The sequence below is a fragment of the Chaetodon trifascialis genome, chromosome 1 (genome assembly GCF_039877785.1).
Source record: "Chaetodon trifascialis isolate fChaTrf1 chromosome 1, fChaTrf1.hap1, whole genome shotgun sequence".
NCBI classification, from domain to species: Eukaryota; Metazoa; Chordata; class Actinopteri; order Chaetodontiformes; family Chaetodontidae; genus Chaetodon; species Chaetodon trifascialis.
The window spans coordinates 33,503,379-33,531,149 of record NC_092056.1 but is presented as its reverse complement, the minus strand read 5'-3'; the positions used below and the strand labels follow the sequence as shown (position 1 = coordinate 33,531,149).

At 42.8% G+C, this 27,771-nt stretch overlaps 1 protein-coding gene across 1 annotated transcript; it reads left to right on the top strand.

Moving 5' to 3' along the window:
• LOC139333118 (apoptosis regulator BAX) lies at positions 1–27,276 on the top strand. The gene is made up of 6 exons (XM_070965432.1): positions 1–213; positions 5,458–5,506; positions 7,635–7,796; positions 12,080–12,212; positions 25,365–25,469; positions 25,603–27,276. The coding sequence occupies exons 1-6, from the start codon at positions 147–149 to the stop codon at positions 25,699–25,701; spliced, it is 615 nt and encodes a 204-aa protein (XP_070821533.1). The 5' UTR covers positions 1–146; the 3' UTR covers positions 25,702–27,276.
• Positions 27,277–27,771: the final 495 nt, after the last annotated feature.

The following is a 27,771-nucleotide window of genomic DNA, read 5'->3' as shown; positions in this document are numbered from 1 at the left end:
ATTCCTATGAAGAAGACGGAACAGTGACTGTACGGACGAGTCGGTACGAGTGACTTTACTCGACTCATTTAACGCTAAATGTTGCAAGTAAACATCTAGGTCCAATTCCTCATTCATCGCTCCGAACTGTCACAAAGTTTGAAGCTATGGCTGACAGCCGAGAACAGGAGAAAAAGGGAGACTGGGAGCCTCAGGGCGCCGCGGGTGGTGAAGGTATGTGAAGCCATGTCAGTTTTACACACTCGAAACGTTCCTCGTCACTACAACAGATAAAACTTTATTAAACTCACGCGAGTATCGGACCCAAGTGTTAGATTTCCGGTAACATCACATTTTCTTATCGTCATTGGAGGAACAGGTGTTTTGTCGAAGCCTGTTTCTCGTCGACATACATTCCCCTTTACCTTAACCCGAACCTACCCCTATTGCTAACCTCAACTAGTCGCCCCTTTTCGGTACTTTGCCTGACCCCAACCTCACAACCCCAACAGTTACCTTTGCTGAGTTACCACTACTAGTTAGCTCACCGAAGCCTAACACCAACTACAGGGGACATTAAGTGAAACAAACATCATCGAAGGGGAACAACAGACTTCAGGCACTTGGGATTCAGTTACGTCATTCCAGGTATTAACTTGTAGCGAGCTGTGTTTTTGGTTAACAAGACTTTTCTTGTTGGTGATAGCGTCCTCTGTCCCGCAGTCAATCCAAAAGGCCTCAAAATAACAACGAAACGGTGTCTGTTAGTGCCAGTTAAATGCTGCTTGTTTAACTTGTTGTCAGTAAAAAGATGCAAGGATCACTGTTGGACTTCATTCGTTTATTGGACGTATTCTGATTTAAGTTGTGCATTATAGAGAACCAAACAGGCCCTATGCCTACTCCATTAGTTACGTGCGGCTGGTGAAACTCAAAGTAATAAAACTTACAGTCAGGACAGTGTGAGCCAGACTGTAGGTCTGAATTGATGTATAATTGGAATCAATGTTTTTTTTAATGCACGATGGGGTTAAAGGCGAGACTGGTGATGAAGTTATTGGGAGACGTCATGAGTGAAAGAATAACTTAAGGATAAGCATAAGAAGTCAATTAGGATGAGGATCTAAAAGAACTCTTCGTCTGGTATCTCTCAGCTTTCTGTGGTTCTCAGACACAACAGAATCCCTTTACTTCTCTACAGATACTGATTCACCACAGGTCTCAATTAGACCAAAGCAGGCATTTCACAGCCATCTCAGAATGCCTTCTTATGCATGTAATCTCATTGTGGGTCTTGTAAGCCTATAGAGCACACCCAATATTGCCCAGAGAGCAGCATATAACAGGATGTACATAAAAACAGATTAAAAAGTGAATGAAAAATAAAATGGAATAAAGACAATGCATAAAACCAAACAAAGGTAAAAATGGGGTGGAATAAGGCAAATATGCCTTATATACATAAAATGATAGTATAGGTTGGTTAAAATTAATTACATAGAATACATAAAATCAAGTAAAATACAACATTTTAATAGAAATGCAGCAGTGTGTAAGTGTGAGGCAAAACATGAAAGTCAGACCTGTATCAGGATGCCATAGCTAGTAAAAGGCTAAAATTAAGAGTTAAGTTTTTAGCTCTCTTTTGAAAATATTCAGTGAGCTTGCTTCCCTGATATCTGTAGGTAGTGTGTTCCAGAGCTTTGGGGCTTAATGACCAAAGGCTACATCTAGGAATGTCCCGATCACGTTTTTTTGCCCCCGAGTCCGAGTCATTTGATTTTGAGTATTTGCCGATACCGAGTCCTGATCTGATACTTCTATAAAACATTATGAAACAAACTAAGAGCAACGAATAAGATCCAGGATGTCCGAATGGCTCTCATATTAACATGTAACACTTATGCACAATTGTGCATGCATGCAATTCAATTCAATTCAATTCAATTTTATTTGTATAGCGCCAAATCACAACAGAAGTTGTCTCAGGACACTTTCCATATAGAGCTGGTACAGACCAAGCTCTTTTATCTACAAAGAAACCAACAATTCCCCCATGAGCAAGCACTTGGCGACAGTGGCGAGGAAAAACTTCCTTTTAACAGGCAGAAACCTCGAGCAGAACCAGACTCTGGGTGGGCGGCCATCTGCCTCGACCGGTTGGGTGAGAGAGGAAGAGCAAGAGAGAGAGAGTGAGACAGACAGACAGACAGACAGACAGACAGACAGACAGACAGACAGACAGACAGACAGACAGACAGACAGACAGACAGACAGAAAGAAAGAAAGAAAAGCAGTCAGAGAGAGAGAGAGAGAGAGAGAGAGAGACAGAGACAGAGAGACAGACATGCAGTCACAGTAACAGTGACAGTGGATGTAATAACAGCAGTAGCAGTTGCAGTGGATGTCAGGCAGGGCCAAGGCAGGAGACGCAGCTGAAATCCACAATCCAGATTCAGCCACTGTCCATGGGAACCTGCAAGACGACAAAGCACAGAGACTCCGGGGAAGGAGCTAAGTTAGTAACACGCCGTGGTAGGACATGAGAGCGTGCGGATGGAGAGGGACAGAAGGACGGAGGAGCTCGGTGTATCTTTGGATGTCCCCCAACAGTCTAATCCTATAGCAGCATAACTAGGGGCTGGTCCAGGACCAGGCTGAGCCAGCCCTAACTATAAGCTTTATCAAAAAGGAAAGTTTTAAGCCTACTCTTAAATGTAGAGACAGTGTCTGCCTCCCGGACAAAGACTGGAAGATGGTTCCACAGGAGAGGAGCTTGATAGCTAAATGCTCTGACTCCTGTTCTGCTTTTTGAGACTTTAGGAACCATAATGCAGTGCAGTGTATTGTAAACTTCTATGAGGTAGCTTGAATTTAGAGTTGGGCGGTATCCAAATGATACCATCAAACTTTCCCCACATTTTCCCAGGGTATACGGTATTACCGTGACTAATTAAAAATCACTTTGCAGCGTGACATGCGCGCAGTTCAGACGGTCAATGCTCACGCGAAGAAGCACCAGTCCAAACTTGTAAACAACGTATGTTAACGTATGTTCTGAGTTTCTGTTGCCACGGTTACCAACTAGCGTTTGAGCCAGCACAATAATTTAGAACAATCAGGCTATTTGACCAGAACTTTTTTTATAGGTGTCCATAACACTTTTTAACAGACACCCTACAGCCAATCAGAATCGAGTATTCACCCAGACCATGGTATAAAGACTCAGTAGTCTAGTATTAAAACAAATAGCTGCTTAACTTAAAACAGGCATCAAAATATCAAATGCAAACAAATGACCAAATAAAAGTGACTGTTATCAAGTAGCCTAAGGCCAGTATTGTGCGTTTTGGAACTGCACTCCTAACTCGTATTCTCAGTGCAGTGTATTGTAAACTGCAGTGCAGTGTATTGAGGTCTCATATCAAGTTTGTGGTGTTAAAAGCAGCTTTGTCCTTCCCACCTCTCGAGATCCTGAGCTTCAAAACAAACTGCAGCATGCTGCCGTGTTCCACGCATAAGCTGTTCACTGGCGTCTGTCACAGACACAGACCCGGCCTGTAAACGTTGGTAGTTAATACATGCTATTTTATTCTCATTTATTTTTAATCACTAGCCCATATATTGTAAATGTGATTAAAAATAACAATAAATATACATATGTATATATATTCTTTATCTGATACCTTATCGGGACATAACGTCCGATCCAATCGAGTCTGCAGTCACGCGATCAGCCCCGATTTCCGATCACGTGATTGGATCGGGACAACCCTAGCTACACCCCCAATATTCTTTTGACTTTTGCTGGGAACCTTCAATAAACCAGCAGCAGATGATCACAGTGCTCTTGAAGGCAAATATTAAATGGGGGTCATTATGGGGTTAGCAATGTATCTTGGTCTTAAACTGTTATGGGCTTTGTATACATGGAGGAGGACCTTAAAATCAATTCTGAATGTAACAGGAAGCCAGTACAGAGCAGCTAAAACTGGACTAATGTGCTCTCTCCTCTAGGTTCTGGTTAATAGAAGGGCTACAGAGTTTTGAATGAGCTGAAGGCTGGGTTTTTTTTTTTTTTGTTTTTTTTTTTTTTTTGGTGGTCAGTAGATAGTGCATAACAGTAATCATATTGTCTTGAAATAAAGTTGGACACCACACCTAATCAGACGCTGCTAAAGAAAAAAAACAGAAATATACTGTATACACTCTGTAGTGATTATTTACATCTCCTGTAATCCAAAATCCAGATTCAGCCACTGTGGAACCTGCGAGACGACAAAGCACAGAGACTCTGGGGAAGGAGCTAAGTTAGTAACACGCCGTGGTAGGACATGAAAGCGTGCAGATGGAGAGGGAGAGAAAGACAGAGGAGCTCGGTGTATCTTTGGAGGTCCCCTGACAGTCTAATCCTATAGCAGCATAACTAGGGGCTGGTCCAGGACAAGCCTGAGCCAGTCCTAACTATAAGCTTTATAAAAGAGGAAAGCTTTAAGCCTACTCTTAAATGTAGAGACAGTGTCTGCCTCCCGGACAAAGACTGGAAGATGGTTCCACAGGAGAGGAGTTTGATAGCTTAATGCTCTGACTCCTGTTCTGCTTTTTGAGACTTTAGGAACCATAAGTAGACCTGCATTCTGGGAACGCAGTGTTCGAGTGGGGTAATAAGGTACTATGAGCTCTTTAAGATATGAAGGTGCCTGGCCATTTATGGCTTTGTAAGTAAGGAGGAGAATTTTAAATTCTATTCTAAACTTTACAGGGAGCCAGTGCAGAGTGGCTCGTATTGGAGAAATATGATCTTGCTTCCTGGTTTTTGTCAGAACACGTGCTGCAGTGTTCTGGAGCAACTGGAGAATATTCAGCAATGAATTTGGGCAGCCTGATAGTAAGGAATTGCAATAATCCAGCCTGGAGGTTACGAATGCATGGACTGGTTTTTCTGCACCATTTTGAGACAACATATGCCTGATTTTTGCAATATTGCATAGGTGAAAAAAGGCAGTCCTTGAAATTTGTTTTACATGGGAGTGAAAGGACATGTTCTGGTCAAAGATAACTCCCAGATTGTTTACAGTGGTGCTGGAGGCCAGCGCAATGCCATGAAGTTTTACTTTGTTATATTTTTTATTATTATTCCTGTTTTTATTTTTTGTTTGTTTTGAACAATTCTTGTATACATTATGTGTTCTGTCTGTATGTTTAATTGCCACTGCAACAAAATAATTTCTCAACTTGGGATCAATAAAGAAGCAGTCTAAGTCTACATTATTTTACTCACACACACACACACACACACACACACACACACACAAATATATATATATATACACACACACACACACACACACACATATATATATGTAATGTGAATATGAAAGGAATATGACTTTTCTTCTTTTCTACACATATAAACAAACAGGGTAGTGGTAATGACTGAAATAATGTGGTTATTAATCAACTGTCTTATTGCCCCAGATGTCATCGATGATCCCATCCTGGAGCAAGGAGCAGTGGTCCTCAGAGGGTAAGTCTCGTTATAACAACTTGATAAATAGTAATAATTATGAAAATACTAATAACTGCACCTGCTGGCAGATATTAATGGGTTACAAACCCCTTGCGTCACACTTGCTGGCCCGTGCAGCATGATGCAATTTTCATATTTGGAGCAGCACAGAGACTGGAAAGATGTAAACTTTGTGTACTGAGAGGAAGATATTGCTTAAAAACTTTTCCATGTAGTGTCAATTTTGATTATAAGATGATTGGTAGAAAATTATCCATGTTCTGTGCCAGAACCATTCATCATTCCAGTTTGAGAAACTACCTACTTGGGTGTTTAATAAGGGAGATTGTTACTAAGATATGTAACACTTCCCATCCCATCTGTAAGGGGACAGTAGATGGGTAATTGGAGGATAACCTGTTCACATCAAGTGCAGACAGTGAGATGGATCCTCTGATACAGTGGAAAGTCCAAGAGGAAAACTTTCCAATGCGTCGCCAGCTAGCAAAAAGTATTTGTGCAATCCAGCCACAAGTGCTCCCTTGATTCTTCTGCACTGGTGGCAATATTGTCACTTGTCAAAGGGCAACTCTCAAGTCAGATAAAGTCAATAAACTGCTTTCCTAGCTAAAAATTTGTTACTGTGATCTGTCATATTTTTTGTTTTTCAAATTTGAATGATACTGTATGTTCTGTACAGTATGTTTGGTTCTGAATGACATTGCACCTTTAAAAATTTAAAAATCAGACTCAGCCTAGGAGTCTATGCATGACCACCAGTCACCTTGGCCACAGGCCCTTAATAATAAAAATAATAAATCTGATGTATACAGCAAACTTTAAACACTGCTTTACATGGTTGACCCATTGAACAACAACATTGAATACAATGAGTTATAATAATCTGACCGAGATGATACAAAACATGACCTTCTCAAGATCAAGCCGCGAGAGAAATGACCTGGCTTTAACCACATTGACAAAAAGTGACTGAATGATATTTGTATCTTGTTTTTGTAGCAAAAGGTTTGACAGGGATGTTTTTGTAAAATTAGAAAAGACTGTGGAGGCCCAAAAAGAATGGTAATTTACTATTCAGTGGTGTTCTTGTTTTGATTAGTTTGCATTACATTTTACCCTTAGCATTCTCTAAAATAATCCATAGTACATCAGACGTTATAATATATATATATATATTTTTTTATTTCTGTAGGACATGAAAATCCTCTTGAAGAGACTTAAAACTTACTTGGGATGTGTTGTGAGTCTAGGGCTGGGTGGTATATTGCATTAATTAATTCATTAGATTAACTATGTTTTGTCACAATGTGTCATATGTCTGCATTGTGAAAATCAGCTTGTCACATCATGCTTATCACCAAGCCCGAAGTCCATTACTATGAACACGTTTATTTTTGCTTCCCTTTTCAAATTGTTTTGGAGATAATTTATGTCACCTGCCCCCAACCTTCACCTGGACAGCCTACAGTACACAGCATAAAAGAGTATAACCCCTCTGAACACAAAGAAACATTACACCAAACACCATTACAGTTAACAGGAAGATGAATGAAAAATTTAAATTTATTTAACATACACTGATGTAAAAAGATATGTCATTGATATGTGTAAAATAAGTAAATTAAGTGTGCAGTATTCCCATTATTGTCAAACAATTACACCTCCTCTAGGACAGCTCAGTTGCTCTTTTATTCAGTATTGTTTGGTAACTCATGTTTTCCTGTTTAGTATGGACATATATTCGTAATTGATAGAATTGAAGGAACATTAGATCATAATAGGAACCCCAAATATGTCATCTTTGTAGAGAAATCACAAAATTTGGTGGGTTTAAAAAGAGGGTGTAGACATCTATGCTGTGCACTGTATACACCTCATGTCTCTCAGTCTTTCTCTGTAATCAATAAGAATACTAGTGTCAAAGTAATTGTAAATTGTTACCCACAGGCTCTCAGTAGGGTTGAGAACAGTCACTGTTAGTTTTGTAAAAGAACAGGTTCACATGTTATCAAGTCCATCTTAAACATGTCTGCATAAAGTCTGTCCATACTGAGTGCAAAGTGATCCCATCCTAAAGCGATTTTAATTTCATTTGTTAGTGATGGAGCACAATTGTGTGTCCTAGGTATGTGATTGAACGTATTAACACAGAGGAGCCTGGTCGGCATGTCTCCTCTGTGGATCTTGGAGGAAGGCCAAATGAACAAGAGGATCCACATATCAAAGAAGTGGTCGAACATCTGCTGAGGATTGCAGATGAGTTAAACAGGAATGCTGAACTCCAACGGTAAGTTGTGTATCATGTACAGAATACAGCTGGTGGACTTTGGTGTGAAAAAATGCTGTAAACTAAGAATGCTTTCAAAAATGTAAGTGTTAATTTATTTTCATTAATTAACAAAATGCAGTGAATGAACAGAAGAGAAATCTAAATTAAATCAATATTTGGTGTGACCAGCCTTTGCCTTCAACAGCATCAATTCTTCTAGGTACACTTGCACACAGTTTTTGAAGGAACTTGGCTTGTAAGTTGTTCCAAACATCTTGGAGAACTAACCACAGATCTTCTGTGGATGTAGGCTTCCTCAAATTCCTTCGGTCTCTTCATGTAATCCCAGACAGGCTCAATGATGTTGAGATCAGGGCTCTGTAGGGGCCATACCATCACTTCCAGGACTTCTTGTTCTTCTCTATGCTGAAAATAGTTCTTAATGACATTGGTTGTATGTTTGGGGCCGTTGTCTTGCTGCAGAATAAAATTGAGGCCAATCATATAATTACAATTAGTCATTTACTCAAAGCGATGTACATATGAATTCACACACCAATGGCGCAGCATCGGGGGCAGTTTTGGGATTCAGTGTCTTGCCCAAGGATACTTCTGCATGTAGACTGCTGAGGCCAGGGATTGAACCACCGACCTCCTGATTGGTGGACCGCAATCTACCTCCTAAGCGACAGCTGCCTCCCTGATGTTATTGCATGATGGATAAGTATCTGCCTGTATTTCCCAGCATTGAGGACACCATTAATCCTGACCAAATCTCCAACTCTAATTGCAGAAATACAGCCTTGCAGCAGAAATACAAACTTGCAAGGAACCTCCACCATGCCACTCCCCAGCGGCGCAACTCGGAAGGAGGGAGGGGAAAAAGCGTGGAGTGGGTTTGACACAGCCAAGTCCAGTCCTCACCAATCACACCAGCTCCTCGCCTCACCTTTTGAAAAAAAACGCCGCTGGCGAGGTGCATGGCATGTTTCGAGGATGACTGAGCCCTCGCAGGAAACTGTCCGACAGCCAAACTTCTCCCAGGAGGAGACTAACGTTCTGGTCTGGGAAGTCCAGGCTCGCAGTGGCCGTTAATTTCAATACTGTCTATCTGTTTAGTGTGGAAAGTTATTGATCGTCAGATGTTTTTTGAACTGATGTAACCGCAAATACTCACTTAATGACAAAGCTGGGTGCTGAGGCACTCCCTCCTTTCCCGTGCGCTCTGCTGCTCCCCCAGTTGACACGGCACATGCAGTTCAGCCTCTCACCATCTTAAGTCCTTTAATGTGCCCTCTGTGAGTTCATAATGACATCCACGTCATACAGCCATGTTGTGTAAAACGCAACATGCCACGAAGAATGCAACGACACTCTGAGGGCTGTATGTTAATGAACCACCTGTCTGGTCCTGACATCTAAAATGCATTTTGAGAACCACAAATGTGCTTTCGATGACTGACTGAGCACTGCTGAAAACACTGTTAAAATGACGCTGCTGTCTTGTTGAAGGTGTGATATATGGCATCATCAACCACATTTTCAGTTGATAGCCATTATTACCTAGCAGCCATCCATCCAGAGGGATGCTAGAATTCGCCAGGATGAACGAGTCATGTGCCAACCCCCTTCGGTTCACATAAATGTGGGCTTGGGTCTCAGTCGATTGCTCCCAGGACCCTGGGGAATCCAAATTTCAACAAGAACCCTCTCTTAGTTTCAGAGATTACGTTAAGCATTACAATGATAACATTTGTATTTGGAATGAGATGACGTGGGTAATATCGGACAACGATCATCACTTACATTTTTTCCGTGTGTCTGTCTCTCTCTGTCTCTCGAGTGCTCTGAGATAGATGCAGTATATATGCTCTGTAGGATGCCACGGCTGTTTCTGGTTGGCACAGTGGTGTTAATTGATTAGTTTGCATCCCTGTTTCACCTATGTACATTCGGTCAGGTTGAGTAACCATTACGCATGCGATGTGGTCAGATGAGACACTGATCAAAATACATAAACTTAGGTCTGACTCAGATAGTTGCATTGAATCGTGGTTGTTGCTAATTATTGATTGCAGTGAAATGCCAGACACTGTGGAAACCTGCCTGTGAGGTATGACGTGGGCGAACGACTCCGCCGGTTTACAAAAATCCACTTGCCCAGCAGTGCACTGCTGGCGCACAAAGTTAACCAGGTATGGGGTGGCGAGCTTTCAGCGCACTTTTATGCTGCCGGCGTGGACCGAAATGGACCAAAAATCCAAAACCGTTGGATGATCCTGCCGACACCTCCCCTTACTGTGCCGCAACGCCCATCCTGGTGTACCGTTGTGTGCCTCGGTTTACCAAAATACCAAGTGTGCTGGGCACATACCCCATACCACTGCGCGGGGTGCGCACCCCGCGCCCCACCAGCGGCGGGGACGAAAATAGAGCCCCATGTGTCTTGTTTCTGTGCTCAGACTTGCCATAGTGTATGACCTGTGACATGAAACTGTCCACAGCCTCACCTTGGTAGCAGAGTTTGGCTGTTCCTCACCCAGTTTGAAGCCATCTACACAGCTGTTTCTGTTTCATTTAATGACTTTGTTTCAACCTGCATGTGAAACGCTGGTCACATGGTGGCACAAGTGGTAACACTGTCGCCTCACAGCTAGAAGGTCCCCGGTTCGAATCCCAGCGTGTCCTCCACCATGTCTTCAGTGCTGCTCGAGGAAAAAGGGGCCTTTCTGTGTGGAGTTTGCATGTTCTCCCCATGTTGACCCGGGTTTTCCTCCGTAATAACCCCCCCACTAAAAACATGCAAGAAGATCACCACCTGACCAATGGTGACGAGAAGGGATTGTGCCCGGGCACCGGCATTGGCTGGCAGCTGGCAGCCCACTGCTCCTGGTCTGCTGCGGAGGATCGACAGACCGAGGATGGGTCAAATGTGGAAAAATAATTTCACGGAAGCATGGCGTGTGCAACTATGTGTGATAAATAAAGTACATTTCTTCTTCTTCTAAATTGATAATCATTAGAACCTGTACAATTGGTTGATTGTACTCCTGACTATAATCCTACAAAATCCCTGACTTTGTTTGTGCAAGTGTACCTATAAGAATTGATGCTGGTTTGAAGGCAAAGGGTAGTAACACCAAATGTTGATTTCATGTGGGTTGTTCTTTTGTTTGCTCACGCATTGCGCATTTTGTAAATTGATAAAAATACAATAACAATTATAATTTATATTTTTGAAAGCATTCTTATTTTACAGCATTTTTTCACAGCTGCCTAAATCTTTCTCACGTCACTGTATTTGACTCATTTGTCAACAGTGGTCACACAGTGCTACAGTAAGTCAATATTGAAACTCTTTAACTATAGATGCACAGCTATTGTGGGGTGAATTAATTAAAATCTCACTCAGACAGACCATGGCCGTGATTTCTGGGTCACTTGAAAACTAGGGATGTGTCACTATAAAATTTTCATTGTGGCAGAAAGTGTCACATTAAGCTGTAACAGCACAGTATCACAAAAATTCATCAATTTATCATAAAATATTACCATTTGAAATTTTTATTTCCATTATATCCATCCATCCATTATCTATACCGCCTATCCCTTTCGGGGTTGCGGGGGGCTGGAGCCTATCCCAGCTACAATGGGCGAGAGGCGGGGTACACCCTGAACCGGTCGCCAGCCGATTGCAGGGCCACATGCAAAGACAGACAAACATTCACACTCACACTCACACCTACGGACAATTTAGAGTCATCAATTAACCTAATGAGCATGTTTTTGGTCTGTGGGAGGAAGCCGGAGTACCCGGAGAGAACCCACGCATGCACGGGAAGAACATGCAAACTTCACACAGAAAGGCCCCGCCTGACCCGGGGATCGAACCGGCAACCTTCTTGCTGTGAGGCACCCGCACTACCTGCTGCGCCACCGTGCAGCCCTATTTCCATTATATATATGAGATATTTATTTTTTGATTAAAATACCATGTTTGCCTTTTGTTGCAGCATTTTTGGACTTTGCAAAAGCACTAACATCAAAACACCATGAGATCCAAATCAAACTGCAGATAAAAGCAGGAGCACTGTGCTGTGCTCACAATTGTTGTCATGCTACTGATGGAAAATAAATTATGGGTCCTATATTTACTGTTATTGTTTCAGCACAGTATTTAGTAAACCCAGTTTACCCAAATAATGCTACTTGTGATCCAAGACACATTTCAGAGAATGTGACAAGTGAAATCAACTAAAAACATTTATACATCTGAATCTGTCACTTTCTTCTTCTGTCAGACTGATAAACCAGGTTCAGGGCAACTGTGCTCAGGACATCTTCATGAAGGTCGCCAGGAGCATCTTTGCTGATGGCATTAACTGGGGTCGAGTGGTGGCTCTCTTCCATCTGGCTTACAGACTTATATACAAGGTAAGAAAGAAACCAATATCTCACAGAACAGTGCTTTAGTTGTTCAAGGGTGGATATCGTGCATTGGGATTCGACTGGTGATATGCACTGCATGTTTTCAGTAGCTGAACTCAGTCGTCGCAATCTGGCAGAGATGTCAAAGATTCAATATAATTTAAGAGAGGTCTCCAAGTCTTTTCAAATGAGTTGAAGGAGCCATTGAGGGGAAATCTAAGCCTTTCAAGTTTAATGGTGAGTAACACCTCTTTCACCCACCTGTTATGAGATGGAGGTTGAGGGTGTTTCCATTTAAGGAGTATGAGTCGCCTGGCCAGCAGGGGGGTAAAGGAAAGAACAGTTTGCATAACTTAAGAGGCAAAGGGCTGCAGGGGAGCACCAAACAAAGCTAAGAGAGGATTAGGGGAGATCATAGTGTTATATGCTGTGCTAAGTGTTTCAAAGATTTCAACCAGAATGTGGCAAGAGAGAAAGAGGAGACTGGAGCGCTGCTGGTGTCCCTCAAACCACCGGTGCTCATGGAAGGGAAAAATGTCCAAAATAAGAGGAAAACTTTTGGCCAAAAAAAAAAAAAAAAAAATGGCAGAAAAAAATCCAAGTCCAGGCACTCAAGTGGGTGTGAAAAATGTAAAAGGCCTTTAATTTAATGGGCTACATTCATTCATAAATCCAGTATGCCTCCCTTTGTTTAAGGCGTTTGATTTTGTCCCCACCCCTGGCATCAAAGCTGATGGCCTCAATACCTGACACTCTTAGAGTTGCATCACTTCCATGTTTGGCCTCCTTGTAGTGTTTAGCCATTGGATAATTCATGTTTCCACTGCGAATAGCATACCTGTGTTCAGCCACTCTGTCCCTCAGCCTCCTTTTGATGAGACCTACATAGAAGCAGCCACAAGTACACTCAAGTCGGTACACAACATGGGTGGTATTACAGTTTATGAAACTAGTGAGGGGATAGGTTTTGTTACTGAACATATCTCTAAAGGTGTCTGTTTTCATCATGTTTTCACAGTAGCTGCAATTACCACAACAGAAATTTCCTTTGGGTCGACGAAGCCATGTGTCCAGTTTAGGAGCAGGGAGATAGCTCCTAACCAGTTTATCCTTAATTTTTGGGGCCCTTCTAAAACTGACCCCCGGGGGTTCAATGAATATCTTCTGTAAAGAATGATCACTCTCAATGATGTCCCAATTTCTCTTTATGATGTGCTTGATCTGGAGAGCCTCTCTGCTATAGTGTGTAACAAAGTAAGGTTTGTGAGTTTGCTCTTGTTTTGATTTAGGACTGAGCAGTTCCCTCCTTTCAAGTGACAGAGCTCTACTATGAGCCCAAGTGAGAGTCTGGGGTTTGTACCCTCTCTGTTTAAAACGTTGCTGCATATCCATGGGTTGAATGTGGAAATCCTGATCAGAATCACATATGCGTCTTAGTCTCTGAAACTGTTCATAAGGGATATTCTCAATAAGCCATGGAGGATGAAAGCTGTCTGCATGTAATAAGGTATTACGGTCAGTTGCTTTTCTGAAGATGGAGGTATGTAAATATCCCTGGTCATCCTTTGAGATTCGTAAGTCCAGAATTCCTTTTTCATAGAATCCAGATCAAATCCAGATTTGATAGGGGCACAGAGTAGCACTGGGAATTTTCTAATTGGCGCAAAGCCTCTGATATATATTTCTCTTTGCCCCATACACGTGTGAGCAAGAGTGCATGTTTCACTCTTGCTCACCTGTGCACATTTGTAGTAACTGCAACCATGATTACTCTGTTTGTCTTTGTGTCACTGCACCCTGAAGAAGGCGCAAGCTAATATGCGTTGGTGTAATTTTAATGAATGTAGCCCATTAAATTAAAGGCCTTTTACATTTTTCAAACCCACTTGAGTGCCTGGACTTGGATTTTTTTGGGCCATTTTTTTTGGCCAAAAGTTTTCCTCTTATTTCAGAATGTGGCAAGCTTGGGTCAGGAGAGGTCAGGGGCCCTATGGAGGCCTAGGCTTTTCCTTATTTGAATCCAGATTCTAATAGAGTTAGTTACCACTGGGTTTGAGGTAAAGTTGGAGGCAGTCAAAGGGAGTTGGGAGCAAATCAGGGAGTGAAGAGAGAGTTTAGAGGATGCTAGTTCCATATCCACCCATGCAGGGCGCTCTTCGTCTGCTGTGTTAATAATCCGATATAAAAGTTACAGGATCAGTAATAGTGTAAGAAATTGGGCAATGCTACCAAGAGCCTTTGGGAGCTGTAGGACTGATCTTTTGATGCACAGATTTTTATTGCCCCAGAGGAAGGAACTTATTAATTGATTGAGCGATCTAAAAAAAAAAGGCTTTTTAATAAGGACGGGGATATGTGAAAAGAGATATAGAAACTTGGGTAAAACAACCATTTTAACTAAAATTAGACGACCTACTAGGGATAGTGGGAGACCAGACCATCTATCAAAGTCTAATTTACACCTCTCAAGGAGAGGAGGGAAATTTTTAGAGAAAAGTTGATTAATTGAATTTGTAATATGCCCCCCCAAATATTTAAATCTGTCTGTAGCATATTTGACAGGGAAAAAAGATGGGGTTATATTTCTGGCCAGAGAGTTGATTGGAAGAAGTTCGCTCTTGTGGAGGTTAAGTTTATAGCCTGAATAGGACCCAAATTTGTCAAAGATACTTAGAATCACAGGAAGAGAGGCAGCTGGATTAGACATGTATGATCGGAGGTCATCGACATATAATGATAATTTATGAACTTTACCAGCTCTGGTGATGCCCTCAAACCCACCATCCTGATGCAGCCCGATGGCTAGAGGTTCAATAGCTATGGCAAATAAGAGGGGGGAAAGAGGGCAGCCCTGTTTGGTTCCGCGATAAAGGGGAAATGGGGCAGACTGGAGTCCATTTGTGTGGACTGAGATGACTGGGCTGGTGTAAAGCAATTTGATCCAAGATATAAATTCTGGATTGAAACCGAATTTCTGTAAAACAAAAAAAAGAAAGCTCCACTCCACCCTGTTGAAGGCCTTCTCTGCATCTAGTGAGATGATCACTTCTGGAATATTTGAACTAGGAGCACTAATGATATTTAAGAGTCTCCTTGTGTTATGAAATGAGTGCCTTCCGAGCATGAAACCTGTTTCATAAGTTGATATTATACTTGATAGGACCCGCTGTAGGCGCTGGGCCATGATTTTTGACAAGATCTTTAGGTCAATATTTAAGAGGAAAATGGGCCTATAGCTACCACACATAAAAGGCTCCTTATCACTCTTAAGCAGGAGAGAAATAGAGGCCTCTGACAGGGTGGGAGGTAGGCGGCCCTCAGCAAAGGGTTGATTATACATTCTCTAGAGGGCTGGAACAGTGGTTGCAGAGAACAGCTTAAAAACTCAACAGTGAACCCATCAGTGCCTGGAGTTTTACCATTCTGAAGTGACATTTGCCTCTTGTACTTCCTTGGTAGAAATTGGATTTCCCAGCTCTCTACACAAATCCTCATTTATTTTAGGAAAAACTATCTTATCTAGAGGATTGTCTCTATCCCAAACATCTGAAGGGCATTGTGAGGAGCAGAAGTTGGAGTAGAAAGAACAAAATATCTTATTAATCTCGATAGGATCTGAGGTAACTTCACCTGACACGGATTTGATCTTGGGGATCAATCTGGATAGTGTGGCTGCACGCGCTTGATGTGCTAATAATATTGCCGCTTTGTTTCCGGTCTCAAAGGAATGTTGTTTGCCAAGGAACAATTTTTTTTGTGTTTTACTTGTCGATAATAAATCAAATTAAACTGAAGCTAAAGGCGTTCTTCTAAAGAGCAGGGGTCGGAGCTGAAGCATACAAATTGTTGATTATAAATATCTCCTTGGTGAGTGTCTCTGACTCCACCCTGTCTGCCGTCTTTAGGGTTGAAACATATGATATAATTTGCCCACGCATAAATGCCTTGAAAGTTTCCCACAAAGTACATCTAGAGATCTCTGGAGAATCATTAGTGTCAAAGAACAAGGAGATCTGTATGTGAAGAAAGTCTTTAAAGGAAGCTTGGGCTAGCAAAGAAGAGTGAAGTCTCCACTGTCTGGAGGGGGGGACATGCCTAGGAAAGACAATATCTACAGATACGGGGGTGTGGTCTGAAAGAACAATGCTATGGTACTCACATGAGTGGACCTCTAATAAAAAATAATTCTCCAAAAGAAAAAAAACTATCCGTGAATATGAATGATGGACGTGCGAAAAAAGGAAAAAGCTTTATCTGAATGGGATTTAGCTCTCCATGGGTCAAGTAAACCTAAACTGGTCTTACATGTGTCAAGGACTTTAGCTGACTTGGATAGCACCTGAGGATTAGAGGAAGACCCGTCAAGGGAGGAGGAGTTTTGAATTAAATTCCTCCTTCCTCTCTACCAATAATCAAGTAGTGGTCATCAAGAAGAAAGGAGAAAAAGCTTGTAAGGAATGTATCATCATCCCATGTGGGTGCAGTTTGATAACTCAAACGGAACATTCTTATGTATGAGGATAGCTGCACCCCTTGCCCTTATTGGGAATATAGAGTGAGATATATGCCCTATCCAAGGTTGCTTGATATGGTTAACCTCTGAGGAGCAGAAATGAGTTTGTTTTGAAAAGAAAATATCACCCCTAAGTTGCTTAAAATGAGTCATTACCTTATTACATTTAATGAGCTGGTTGGCACCCTTCAGATTCCAGGAAATAAAGCGAAGATTCTTACCCTCATTCATCAGTCATCATATCTTAAAGAAACAAGAAGCAATACCTCTCTTAGGCCTGACATGACTCTTGAGCCAAAGCAAAAGGGGAGAAAACAAAACAAAAACACAAAACAAGAACAGACATACAAAAAAAGTGAAGGACATCAAAGCATCCATATCTTCGATCCCAACAGGCTAGCACTTTCTGCTTCCATAGCCTTCTCTTGTTCAAGAGGTCATCCAAATGAACAATATATAAAACATAAACCACGTTTGTAAAGAACATGTGATTACAGAAAATCAACATTAGTCTTAACACTTAACTGAGGTAAACAGGCCATTAATGAGTTTGCCTCAATATTTGCCTCACATAAAGAAACCATCCTACTTAATAAACTCTACTGCAGGAAAGCACATGACATGGATAAACAAGTAAACAAAAAGAGGTATTGAGGTTAGAGGAAAATAAATAAATAATCAAATAAAGTGTAATAAGGCAACGCTTCATATAAGATAAACATATAAGCATGAGATTCACATCAGCCAAACCAAGGACTCACTGAAACCAACTTAACATGTTTACCATCATAATCAGGAAAGGAAAAAATAGTGATAACATCCCATATGTTACCCACACTGCACAATTAGAGGTAAACAAAGTCCCCAACATAACAGAGCAAAATACAAGTCTATGCACATCGCTCCTGGAGCATGATCGGAGTGAACACAGCTCACACGCCTACCCGTACCCATGGTTACCATGACTCTCGTTGAAGCTGTCCACAAAACAGTAAATTCACGCCACGGGGCAGCAGACAATGGCAGGAGCAGCTTCATCCAAACAAACAGAGGGGAAAACCCCGAGTGCAGATGACAGATACTCTTTGTCCCTCACTCGCTTGTTGTAAAATGCATACACGTCCTCCGGAATCTCAAAAGTGAGTGTTTCATCCTCGTATGAAACTTGCAGGCGAGCAGGGAAGAGAAGCCTGAATTTCACTCCTTTTTGGTTGAGAGCTTGCTTGATTTTGTTGAAAGCGGCTCGTTTCTTTGCAGTAATGGCGCTGACGTCTGGGTACATTTGCAGCGTTGTTTCACGGTGCTTAAGCTCATGTCGTCTGTCTCAACAAAGCACCCTCTCCTGAAAACGATGAAAGCATATCACAAAAGGCCTGGGTCTACCTCCCAGTCCAGGTTTAGGGGCTAGGGAGCAATGTGCTCTCTTTAGCTCAGGGGGCTTGGAGAGGAAGTTGGGGCCAAGGTTTCCCAACAGATCAGATCAACAGATCAGATATGAACTCGGTCGGGTCCCGTACCTTCTCACTGCTGATGTTAATTATTCGGAGGTTGACTTTATGTGACCTGTTCTCAAGATCTTCGAGGCGGTCTTGAAGAGACTTTTTCTGGGCTTTCAGCATCTCCACTGTCTTTTCCTTGCTTGTTATGCGCTCAAAGTCTTCCCCAGCCAGGGTCTCTGCAGCAGCAAGGCGGCCATTGAAGTGATTCACGGTCTCGCACAGTGCGTCCACTGAGGACTGTAATGGTTTAACAGACTCCTGAATTAGCGCTGACATGTTTTTCAGCAGTAAGGCTAGTTGCTTCTCCAGTTCAGAAACCAGCTGGCCCGTTGATAAAATGTCCGGCGAGACTTTGACAAGACCAGGTGTGTTGCTAGTATCTGGGCTCATGGTCGCCATCTTAGCAAGTTTGCTGGCTACAGTATCTGCCATGGCCCCGTCAGGAGTTGCTGGGCAGCTCGGTGTATTTCTAACTTTATTTTTAGTCATTTCACGACCGAGTTTAAGTTGAAACTGTAATCCGTCACTTTCCAGTTCAAGCCTCTCTTCCAAGTGACTTTCTCCTACATCGTCACCACTGGAAGTTGAAATGTCGTATCTTTTTAAGTCATCGTGCAAATCTCAGAACAGTCATAGCTGAAAAGTCTGCCCACTAATTAATTAGCTCCTTGGTGTTTGTTGCTCCTTGCCATCAGTCTGATATATGCAGACTAGCTAGCTAGAGTTAGCTATCTATCAGGTAGGAACAGACTGAACAAAATAGAATCCACACACTGTCCATTCGACTGTAGTGGCTTCATTTCTCATAACTAGAGATGTTGCCTACTACAAGTAAATAGTCTCTGCATGTTTTTTGGTCAGTCCTGTCACATTTACATAAAATACGACATACAGGGCTCTATTTTCGACTCCGCCACCAGTGCGGCGCAGGATGCGCTGCCAGTGCAGTGGTATTTTTGAGCGGTGCAGGCAGATGCACGGCGCATTTGGTATTTTGGTAGACCAAAGCGTACAGAGGTGCGCCAGGATGGGCGTTGCGGCGCAGTAGGGGGTAGGTGTGGAATTTTCGACCATTTCGGTCTGCGCCAGCGGCGTAAAAGTGCGCTGAATGCTCGCCACCTCAGACCTGGTCAACTCTGTGCGCCGGCGGCGCAAGTGGATTTTCGTAAACCAGCGGAGTCGTGCGCTCACGTCACCAATACCTCACAGTCAGATTTCCACAGTGTCTGGCATTTCACTGCCGTGATTCAATGCAACTATCTGAGTCAGCACATACATTCAGACCTAAATTTGTATATTTTGATCCGTATCTCATCTGACCACATCGAAAGCGCGTTCGGCACACGTAATGGTCACTCAACCTGACTGAATGTACACAGGTGAAACAGGGATGTCTGATGATCTGTGACTCAAATTGCCTGGTGACAGACGTGTATGTCTGGGGCTGCTTTGCTGCTTCAGGGCCTGGATGACTTGCTGTGGTTGAAGGAACCATGAATTCATCTCTCTACCAAAAAATCTTGAAGGAGAATGTTCGGCCATCAGTTCGTGACCTCAAGCTCAAGCGTACTTGGGTTATGCAGCAGGACAATGATCCGAAGCACACCAGCAAGTCCACCTCTGAATGGCTCAAAAGAAACAAAATTAAGGTTTTGGAGTGGCCTAGTCAAAGTCCGGACCTGAATCCGATCGAGATGCTGTGGCATGATCTTAAGCGGGCTGTTCATGCTCGAAAACCATCCAATGTGGCTGAATTAAAACAGTACTGCAAAGAAGAGCGGGCCAAAATTCCTCCAGAGCGATGTGAAAGACTCATTGCAAGTTATCGCAAACGCTTGATTGCAGTTGTTGCAGCAAAGAGTGGCACAACCAGTTATTAAGTTAAGGGGGCAATTACATTTTCACATTGGTGATTTTGGTTTTGAATTATTTTTCACTTTCAATAAATTGAATTATCATTTAAGAGCTGCTATTTATGTTCACTCAGTGTCTTTTTCTTAAATTTCTTCAATGGTCTAAAACTTTTAAGTGTGACAAAAAAGCAAAAACAGTAGAAATACAGTAGGGGGCAAATACTTTTTCACAGCACTGTATGTATGTACATATACACTCACTGGCCACTTAATTAGGTACACCTATTCAACTGCTTGTTAATACAAATAGCTAATCATGGCAGCAACTCAATGTATTTAATTCAATTCAATTCAATTCAATTTTATTTGTATATTTAGGCATGTAGACGTGGACAAGACAACTTGCTGAAGTTCAAACTGAGCATCAGAATGGGAAAGAAAAGGGATTTAAGTGACTTTGAATGTGGCATGGTTGTTGGTGCCAGATGGGCTGGTGTGAGTATTTCAGAAACTGCTGATCTACTGGGATTTTCATGCACAATCATCTCTAGGATTTACAGAGAATGGTCTGAAAAAGAAAAAAAAAATCCAGTGAGTGGCAGTTATGTGGACGGAAATGCCTTGTTGATGTCAGAGGTCGAAGGAGAATGGACAGACTGGTTTGAGATGATGGAAAGGCAACTCAAATAACCGCTTGTTCTAACTAAAGTATGCAGGAAACCATCCCTGAACGCACAACACGTCCAGCCTTGAAGCAGATGGGCTACAGCAGCAGAAGACCACTCCAGGTGCCACTCCTGTCAGCTAAGAACAGAAACTGAGGCTATAATTCGCACAGGCTCCCCCAAAATTGGACAATAGAAGATTTGAAAAATGTTGCCTGGTCTGATGAGTCTCAATTTCAGCTGCAACATTCAGATGGTAGGGTCAGAATTTGGTGTAAACAATATGAAAGCATGGATCCATCCTGCCGTGTATCAACGGTTCAGTCTGGTGTAGGTAGTGTAATGGTCTGGGGGATATTTTCTTGGCACACCTAGGGCCCCTTTGTACCAATTGAGCATTGTTGAACACCACAGCCTACCTGAGTATTGTTGCTGACCATGTCTATCCCTTTATGACCCAATGTATCCATCTTCTAATGGCTACTTCCAGCAGGATAATGCACCATGTCACAAAGCTCAGATCATCTCAAACTGGTTTCTTGAACATGACAATGAGTTCACTGTCCAGCCAACAAATCTGAAGCAACTGTGTGATGCCAGCATGTCAATATGGACCAAAATCTCTGAGGAATATTTCCAACACCATGTTGAAAAGAAGAATTAAGGCAGTTCTGAAGGCAAAAAGGGGGTCCAACCCAGTACTAGCAAGGTGTACCTAATTAAGTCTGAGTGTATGTCCCCCATGCAGCTTTGGGGCTCAGAGCACTACTTCAGACCAGGGATTCAGCACTGAGGTCAAGGGACAGGGAAACCAACAGGAAGGCTAGAGCGGACCTGAACAGAGGCATCAAAGTTGCTAAAACAAGGTACAGAGAGCAGATAGAGGCCAACTTCAGGGAGAACGACCCCCGCTCCATATGGAAAGGCATACAGAATGTTACTGACTACAAACAATGTCACAACACCCCGCCCCCCACTGACACTTCTCAACCCCAGACCAGCTTAACACCTTCACGCTTTGAAGAGGACAACAGACAGGCAGATGACACACAGCTGACATCACCTGACACCGGTGATCATGAAATGTATGGTGAGACTGGTGTTACAGCATGTCAAGGCCCACATCCCACCTGGCTTTGATCAGCATCAGTTTGCCTACAGGTCCAACACATCCACAGACACTACAACTTGGAACCTCCCTCTGTCTGTGGATCAAGGACTTCCTGACTAACAGACCCCAGCATGTCAGAATGGGCACCTCCACATCCTCCACCCTCATCCTCAGTACTGGTGTTCCTCAGGGCTGTGTGCTGAGACCAGTCTTGTACACACTGTACACTTATGACTGCGTTGCTACTCATGGCTCCAACACCCTCATCAAATTTGTGGATGATACAACCGCTGTGGGGCTTATCAACGACCGTGACGAGGCACCATACAGGGAGGAGGTCAGCCACCTCAACCTTAACACCAAGAAGACAAAAGAAGGAAAAAAAGAAGGACCACACTGCACTCAGCCCTGAGCATCAATGGGGAGGAAGTGGAATGGGTCACCAGCTTTAAGTTTCTTGGCCTGCACATCTCAGAGGACCTGGGCTGGACTGTGAACACCACCCACATCATCAAAAAGGCCCAGCAGTGTCTCTTCTTTCTGAGAACACTGAAGAGAAGCAAACTCCCCTCACCTCTGCTAAAAAATGAGAGCAAGACGATAGAGAGTGTCCTCACCTATGGATGTACGGTGTGGTGCGCCAGCTGCACTGCATCTGAAAAGAAACAACTGCAGCGGGTCATCAAGATTAAGGCTCAGTGGATCATCGACTCCCCACTTCCACGCCTAGAGGAGATCTACTCCAGCCATCTCCTCCGACGGGCCACAAAGATCCAGGATGACCCCTCCCACCCAGGACACTCTCTATTCACCTGCCTTCCCTCTGGCAGACTCAGAGTCGTGAAAGCCTGCACCAACAGACTGAGACACAGCTTTTGTGAGGACTTGTGTGTGCCAACTAAAACCTTCTGCACAAACAACAGCAATAAATCATGGTTCTCAGGTAAACATGGGCAGCTTCGGCAGGCTATGGAGGAAGCGTAGAAACACAGTGACAAGTGAAGTTTAGGTAGCAAAGAGGTGCTACATCAAAAAGCTGTAGGAGAGCTTCTTAGTTATCAACCCTCTGTCAGAAAAAACAACCCCTCTGCTGGGCCCCCTGCAATTTGCCTACAAACAGGTTGGTAGAGGACGCAGTCAACATAGGAGTGCACTATATTGTGCAACACCTTGACCACCGAGGGACATATGCAGGGATCCTGTTCGTTAACTAAAGCTGTGCGATCAACACCATCATCATAGAACTCGTCCATTCCAAAGTCACCCAGCTCACTGTGGCAGCCTGAACTTGTCAATGGGTCACAAACTTCCTGACAGACCAGAAACAGCAGCTAAGGCCGGGGAAAATAACGTCCAGCACCTGGACCATTAGCACTGGAGCCCCCCAGGGACCTGTGCTGTCCCCTTGCTTTTCTTTTTCTACACAATTTACTGCACCTCAGGAAACCTGAAAAACAGCTGGTCAAACAGCTGATCCTCGGATGCAGTCAGAACAACCAAGAGCTGAACACTCAACACAGTCCCTTATTACCATCCTCAGAAACATTGTTTCCACTGTTGAAACCTTCAGGTTTATGGGATCCACTATTCCTGTAACCTTAGGTGGACTTCAACCATTCAGTTCAATTTCAATTCAATTCAATATACCTTTATTAGTCCCGCAAGGGGAAATTCCAATTTACAGCAGCATCAGTAAAAGGTAGATTAGTTAGATAAGTAGAAGCAATAAGTATATACAAAAGAGTGTAAAAAAAATAAACATTATCTTAAATTATAAATTGTGTTTGCAGAATGTTATGTACACGATGGATTGCACAGATTATTGCTCCAATAATGGGGGGTACTTGCTGACAGATCAAAGGAGGGCTGCTGCAGGGCTGATGCCGCTGGGGGAGGGGCAGATGCTTCCTCAAACCTGCAGAAATAGGTGTTCAGCTCATCTGCCCACTTTGGATCCCCAGCTGCCTGAGGGTTTGACTCCTGGTGGCCTGAAATGGTTTTCAGGCCTCCCCAGACTCCCCTGGTGTTGTTCTCCTGCAGCTGTTCCTCCATTCTCCTCCTGTATCTGTCCTTCCCCTCCCTGATTTTCCTTCTGAGCTCCCTCTGAACAGTTTTCAGCTCCTCTTTGTTTCCTGACTTAATGGCCCTCTTCTTCTCCTTTAAAAGAGCCTTAATGTCAGGATTAATCTAGGGGTTGTTGTTAGAGTGTCACACCATACAGTCCTGGTGGGTACAGTGTTCTCCACACAGAAGTTTATGTAGTCTGTGATGTTGTCTGTCGATGTCCTCCTCATGAGAGTCACTGAATATATCCCACACGGTTGTCTCGAAGCAGTCCTTCAGAGCCTCTTCAGCCTCGTCAGACCACCTCTTTACTGTGCGGGACACAGCTGGTTGCCTGTTAACAAGGGGCTTGTAGACAGGCACGAGATGAACCAGGTTGTGATCAGCTCTTCCCAGAGGAGGGAGGGGTGATGATTCATACGCCTCCTTGGTGTTGGCATAGAATAAGTCCAGTGTTTTATTGTCTCTGGTGGCACATGTGATATACTTGATGAAATTGGGCAGAGTAGAGGACAGAGAGGCATGATTAAAATCTCCAGAGATCAGTAAGAGGGCCTGTGGTTTCTGAGTCTGCAGCCTGCTGATCACAGTGTTGATGACGTCACAGGCTGCATCGGCTTTAGCAGAGGGAGGAATATACACAGCCACCACTATGGCGTGTGAGAACTCCCGCGGCAGATAATATGGCCTCAGACAGGCCTCAACAGCCAACAGCTCAATGTCCAGGCAGCAGTGCTGCTCTTTGATAGTAATGTGCCTGGAGTTACACCATCTATCATTCACAAACACTGCCAGCCCTCCTCCTTTCCACTTACCGCTCCTCTCTGTCCAGTCTGCCCATATGAGTGAGAATCCATCCAGCATTACAGTCGCATCTGTGTGCTGCGTTCCCAGCCAAGCCTCCGAAAACAGTAGCATGCTGCACTGCCGATATTCCTGATCATGTCGGACATGATGACGGACAGTCTGTAAGCTCTCTTCCTGTCGCAGCGCTTGATCCCAGCGCGACACCCCCACATCCTCCTCCTTAACTCGCAGGGGACATCAGGTCGCTCATTCGGCCGCACGGCTGTGTTACGCGGGGCCAGCAGCTGATCCCTACTGTAAACAATGGGAGCCATTGTCATGGCTTCAATCATCAAGAAGGCGTAACAGAGGATGTACTTCCTGGGTCAGCTCAGGAAGTTCAATCTGCCTTCACAGCTGCTGATTCAGTTCAACACTGGAATAAACCAGTCGGTTCTATGCAGATGTCCACTATATGACTTAATATTCAGATTCAAGAATATGATCTTTTTTTCCTCAATAGTTTTTAGATGTGGTACGTCCAAAATTCACTGTGATTTGGCCAGAGCAGCTAGTATCTTGGAGTCACGACAGTACAGTAAACTGGGGTGCATATACTGTATTGTGAAATTGTTCATGCCACAGTTTTTTTGTTTTTGCTTTGAAGGCACTGACCACCAACCATCTAGAGAACATCAGAACAGTCATAAGCTGGGTGCTCCAGGTCATCAGAGAGCAGCTCTATTCCTGGCTCGTACAGCAGGGAGGCTGGGTGAGTGATGCATTTTCCATAAAGATCTGTCAGTGGTGTGCTTTACTCATTTGAAATGTTAATTTAAGGCTGTATGGTCTTATGTATAGACTATAATCCAAAGCTTTTAATCTTGTGCCCTTGCTCTTTCTAGGAAGGGGTGATCCGTGGATTTTCTCTGTGGAGAACAGTAGCCATAGCAGCATCAGTAGTATTGGTGGCAACTATTGTTTACTACAGAAAGACGCGCTGAGACATCAGACCTCACAACCTGGCCTCCAGTCCCTCCAGTCCTGGATGAACGCAGCTTATTAATTAAAGACAGTTTATGGACATCAATCACAACCACTCCTCTGCCTCCATCCTATTAACCAGAGGAAGACAAGAACTGTACTTAGAGGCGCAAAAACCTAACTCTCTTTTCAGGTTTCCAATAACAAAAAAAGTGCATTTACAGCTGCTGCTCACTGGGCATTTCCATCATCCTTCAGTAGTAACTATTCAGTACTTTCAGTGGAATTACAAGAGCTGCTGACACACCTTCAAGCAGCCATATTGGAGGGTGTCAGTTCTTGTTCCCTACCTGAACCAGGTCTCATCGATCATGTCTTGTATCTGAGCAAAATCTTTTTTCATGTTCCTCTACATGAAAATACAGGAATGGCCTGGCTAATGTAACAGCACCATAAGCTTATACTGTGGCCATCAGTTTGAGAAAAGATTATGTTTTTAATTCACTTGGTAGATGAGCCTCAGTCACTGTGGCTACGGAGCAATGACAAAAGGCACAAATCAGAGCTATCGCAAATTCAGAATACTATAGCTACATTATAACCTTTCACAGCAGATATTTGGCTTGTCATACACAGCACAAAAAGCAGCAGTGTCATGAATAATATAAACAATGGCTGCACACTATTTAGTTTGTCTGGTGCATGCTGGCTCACTGACATGGCCTACTGAGACCCACACATACTGCTAATAACAAATGAGAGCTACTACTAATTTAACAAATTATTGCAAATTATTGTTATGAGTTCCCGATTTCCTCTCAAGTAACTATTGTATGTGGACACCCCTGACTGTGAACATGCCTAAATTGCACACTGGCTCAAGTATTAACATTGCCTGCTTCGCTAACAAAGGCAAAAACCTACTGCTGACCAAAGATTTACAGACATGGTTGTGAAATTCTCTACACCAGCACTGATAAGAAGCTAATTTCTGTCTGTTTGTCTTTCCGTGAATGCCTCCCTGTTGCATGGGAGTATACTTGATTGCACAAAACTTGTGACCAATGTTTTGTTAGACCACTGCATGAGAGTAAAATAGTGGTTAGACTGTGGAACTCAATTAGAAACTCCTGTTAGCCTTGTTTAGCAGCTTTATGACCACCCATCAAATCACTATCATAGAGGCCACACAAAGAGAAATCTATCAGTGACGATACCAAATATAAAATAACAAGAGGCAAAGGCAACAGAACAAATATTCAAACTTAAACCTGCCGATTACAAATGGAGTAATACTACACAGTAGCTGTCAAATTGTTATGCTGTACAGTCACACTCCTTTTGTTGTCTGACAACTGAGAGAGAAGGAAGAAGAGATTTCTCTCTCTTTTCCATTTGTGTTCCACTGTGAATGGTAATATTTTAGTGAACAATCAGAAAATGCCATGTGTATTAAAACTCCTTTTCTTTAGAGGAGGTCATTCCTAAGCATTGTTCTCAAATTTATCCCCATCATGTTAGCTTGAGTTGACTCAGATTGAGAATGTTAACTCTGCCACATTGGTCTACACTTGAAGACATGCATCAAAAATTGTAAAAAAAAAAAAAAAAAAAAAAAAAAATTTGTTTGCTATTTGGCAGTTATTTCAACTTCATTTTCATACACCCACTTTTCCAACAGTTTAAACTTAACACATGAGAAGGATCAGACTTTGAGAGTTCAAGAAATCATTCTCCACAGTTCTCTGGGAAAACTGAATTTGATCTTGCACTTTTCACATTCATTTTACACTATTTATCTGCTGCTGTGTGATGTTTTAAAACATGATATCATGATTATTTTATTGTTAAAAAAAATTGTCTGATTGGATTCAATTACTATAAAGAAATTAAATGTGTTATACCATTCATCACTTGCTGTATGAATGTTTTGAGTCATCCAGGCCATGGGATATATCAGTCAGTAAAGTTTATGTACCAACATGGCAGTCATGTCCATGGAGGTGTAAAACAGGTAAAGACTTGTATCAAGGTATATAAGGTATTTCTCTGTCAAAATGAAAGCCCTGACAAGAGTTTTGTCCCAGTTT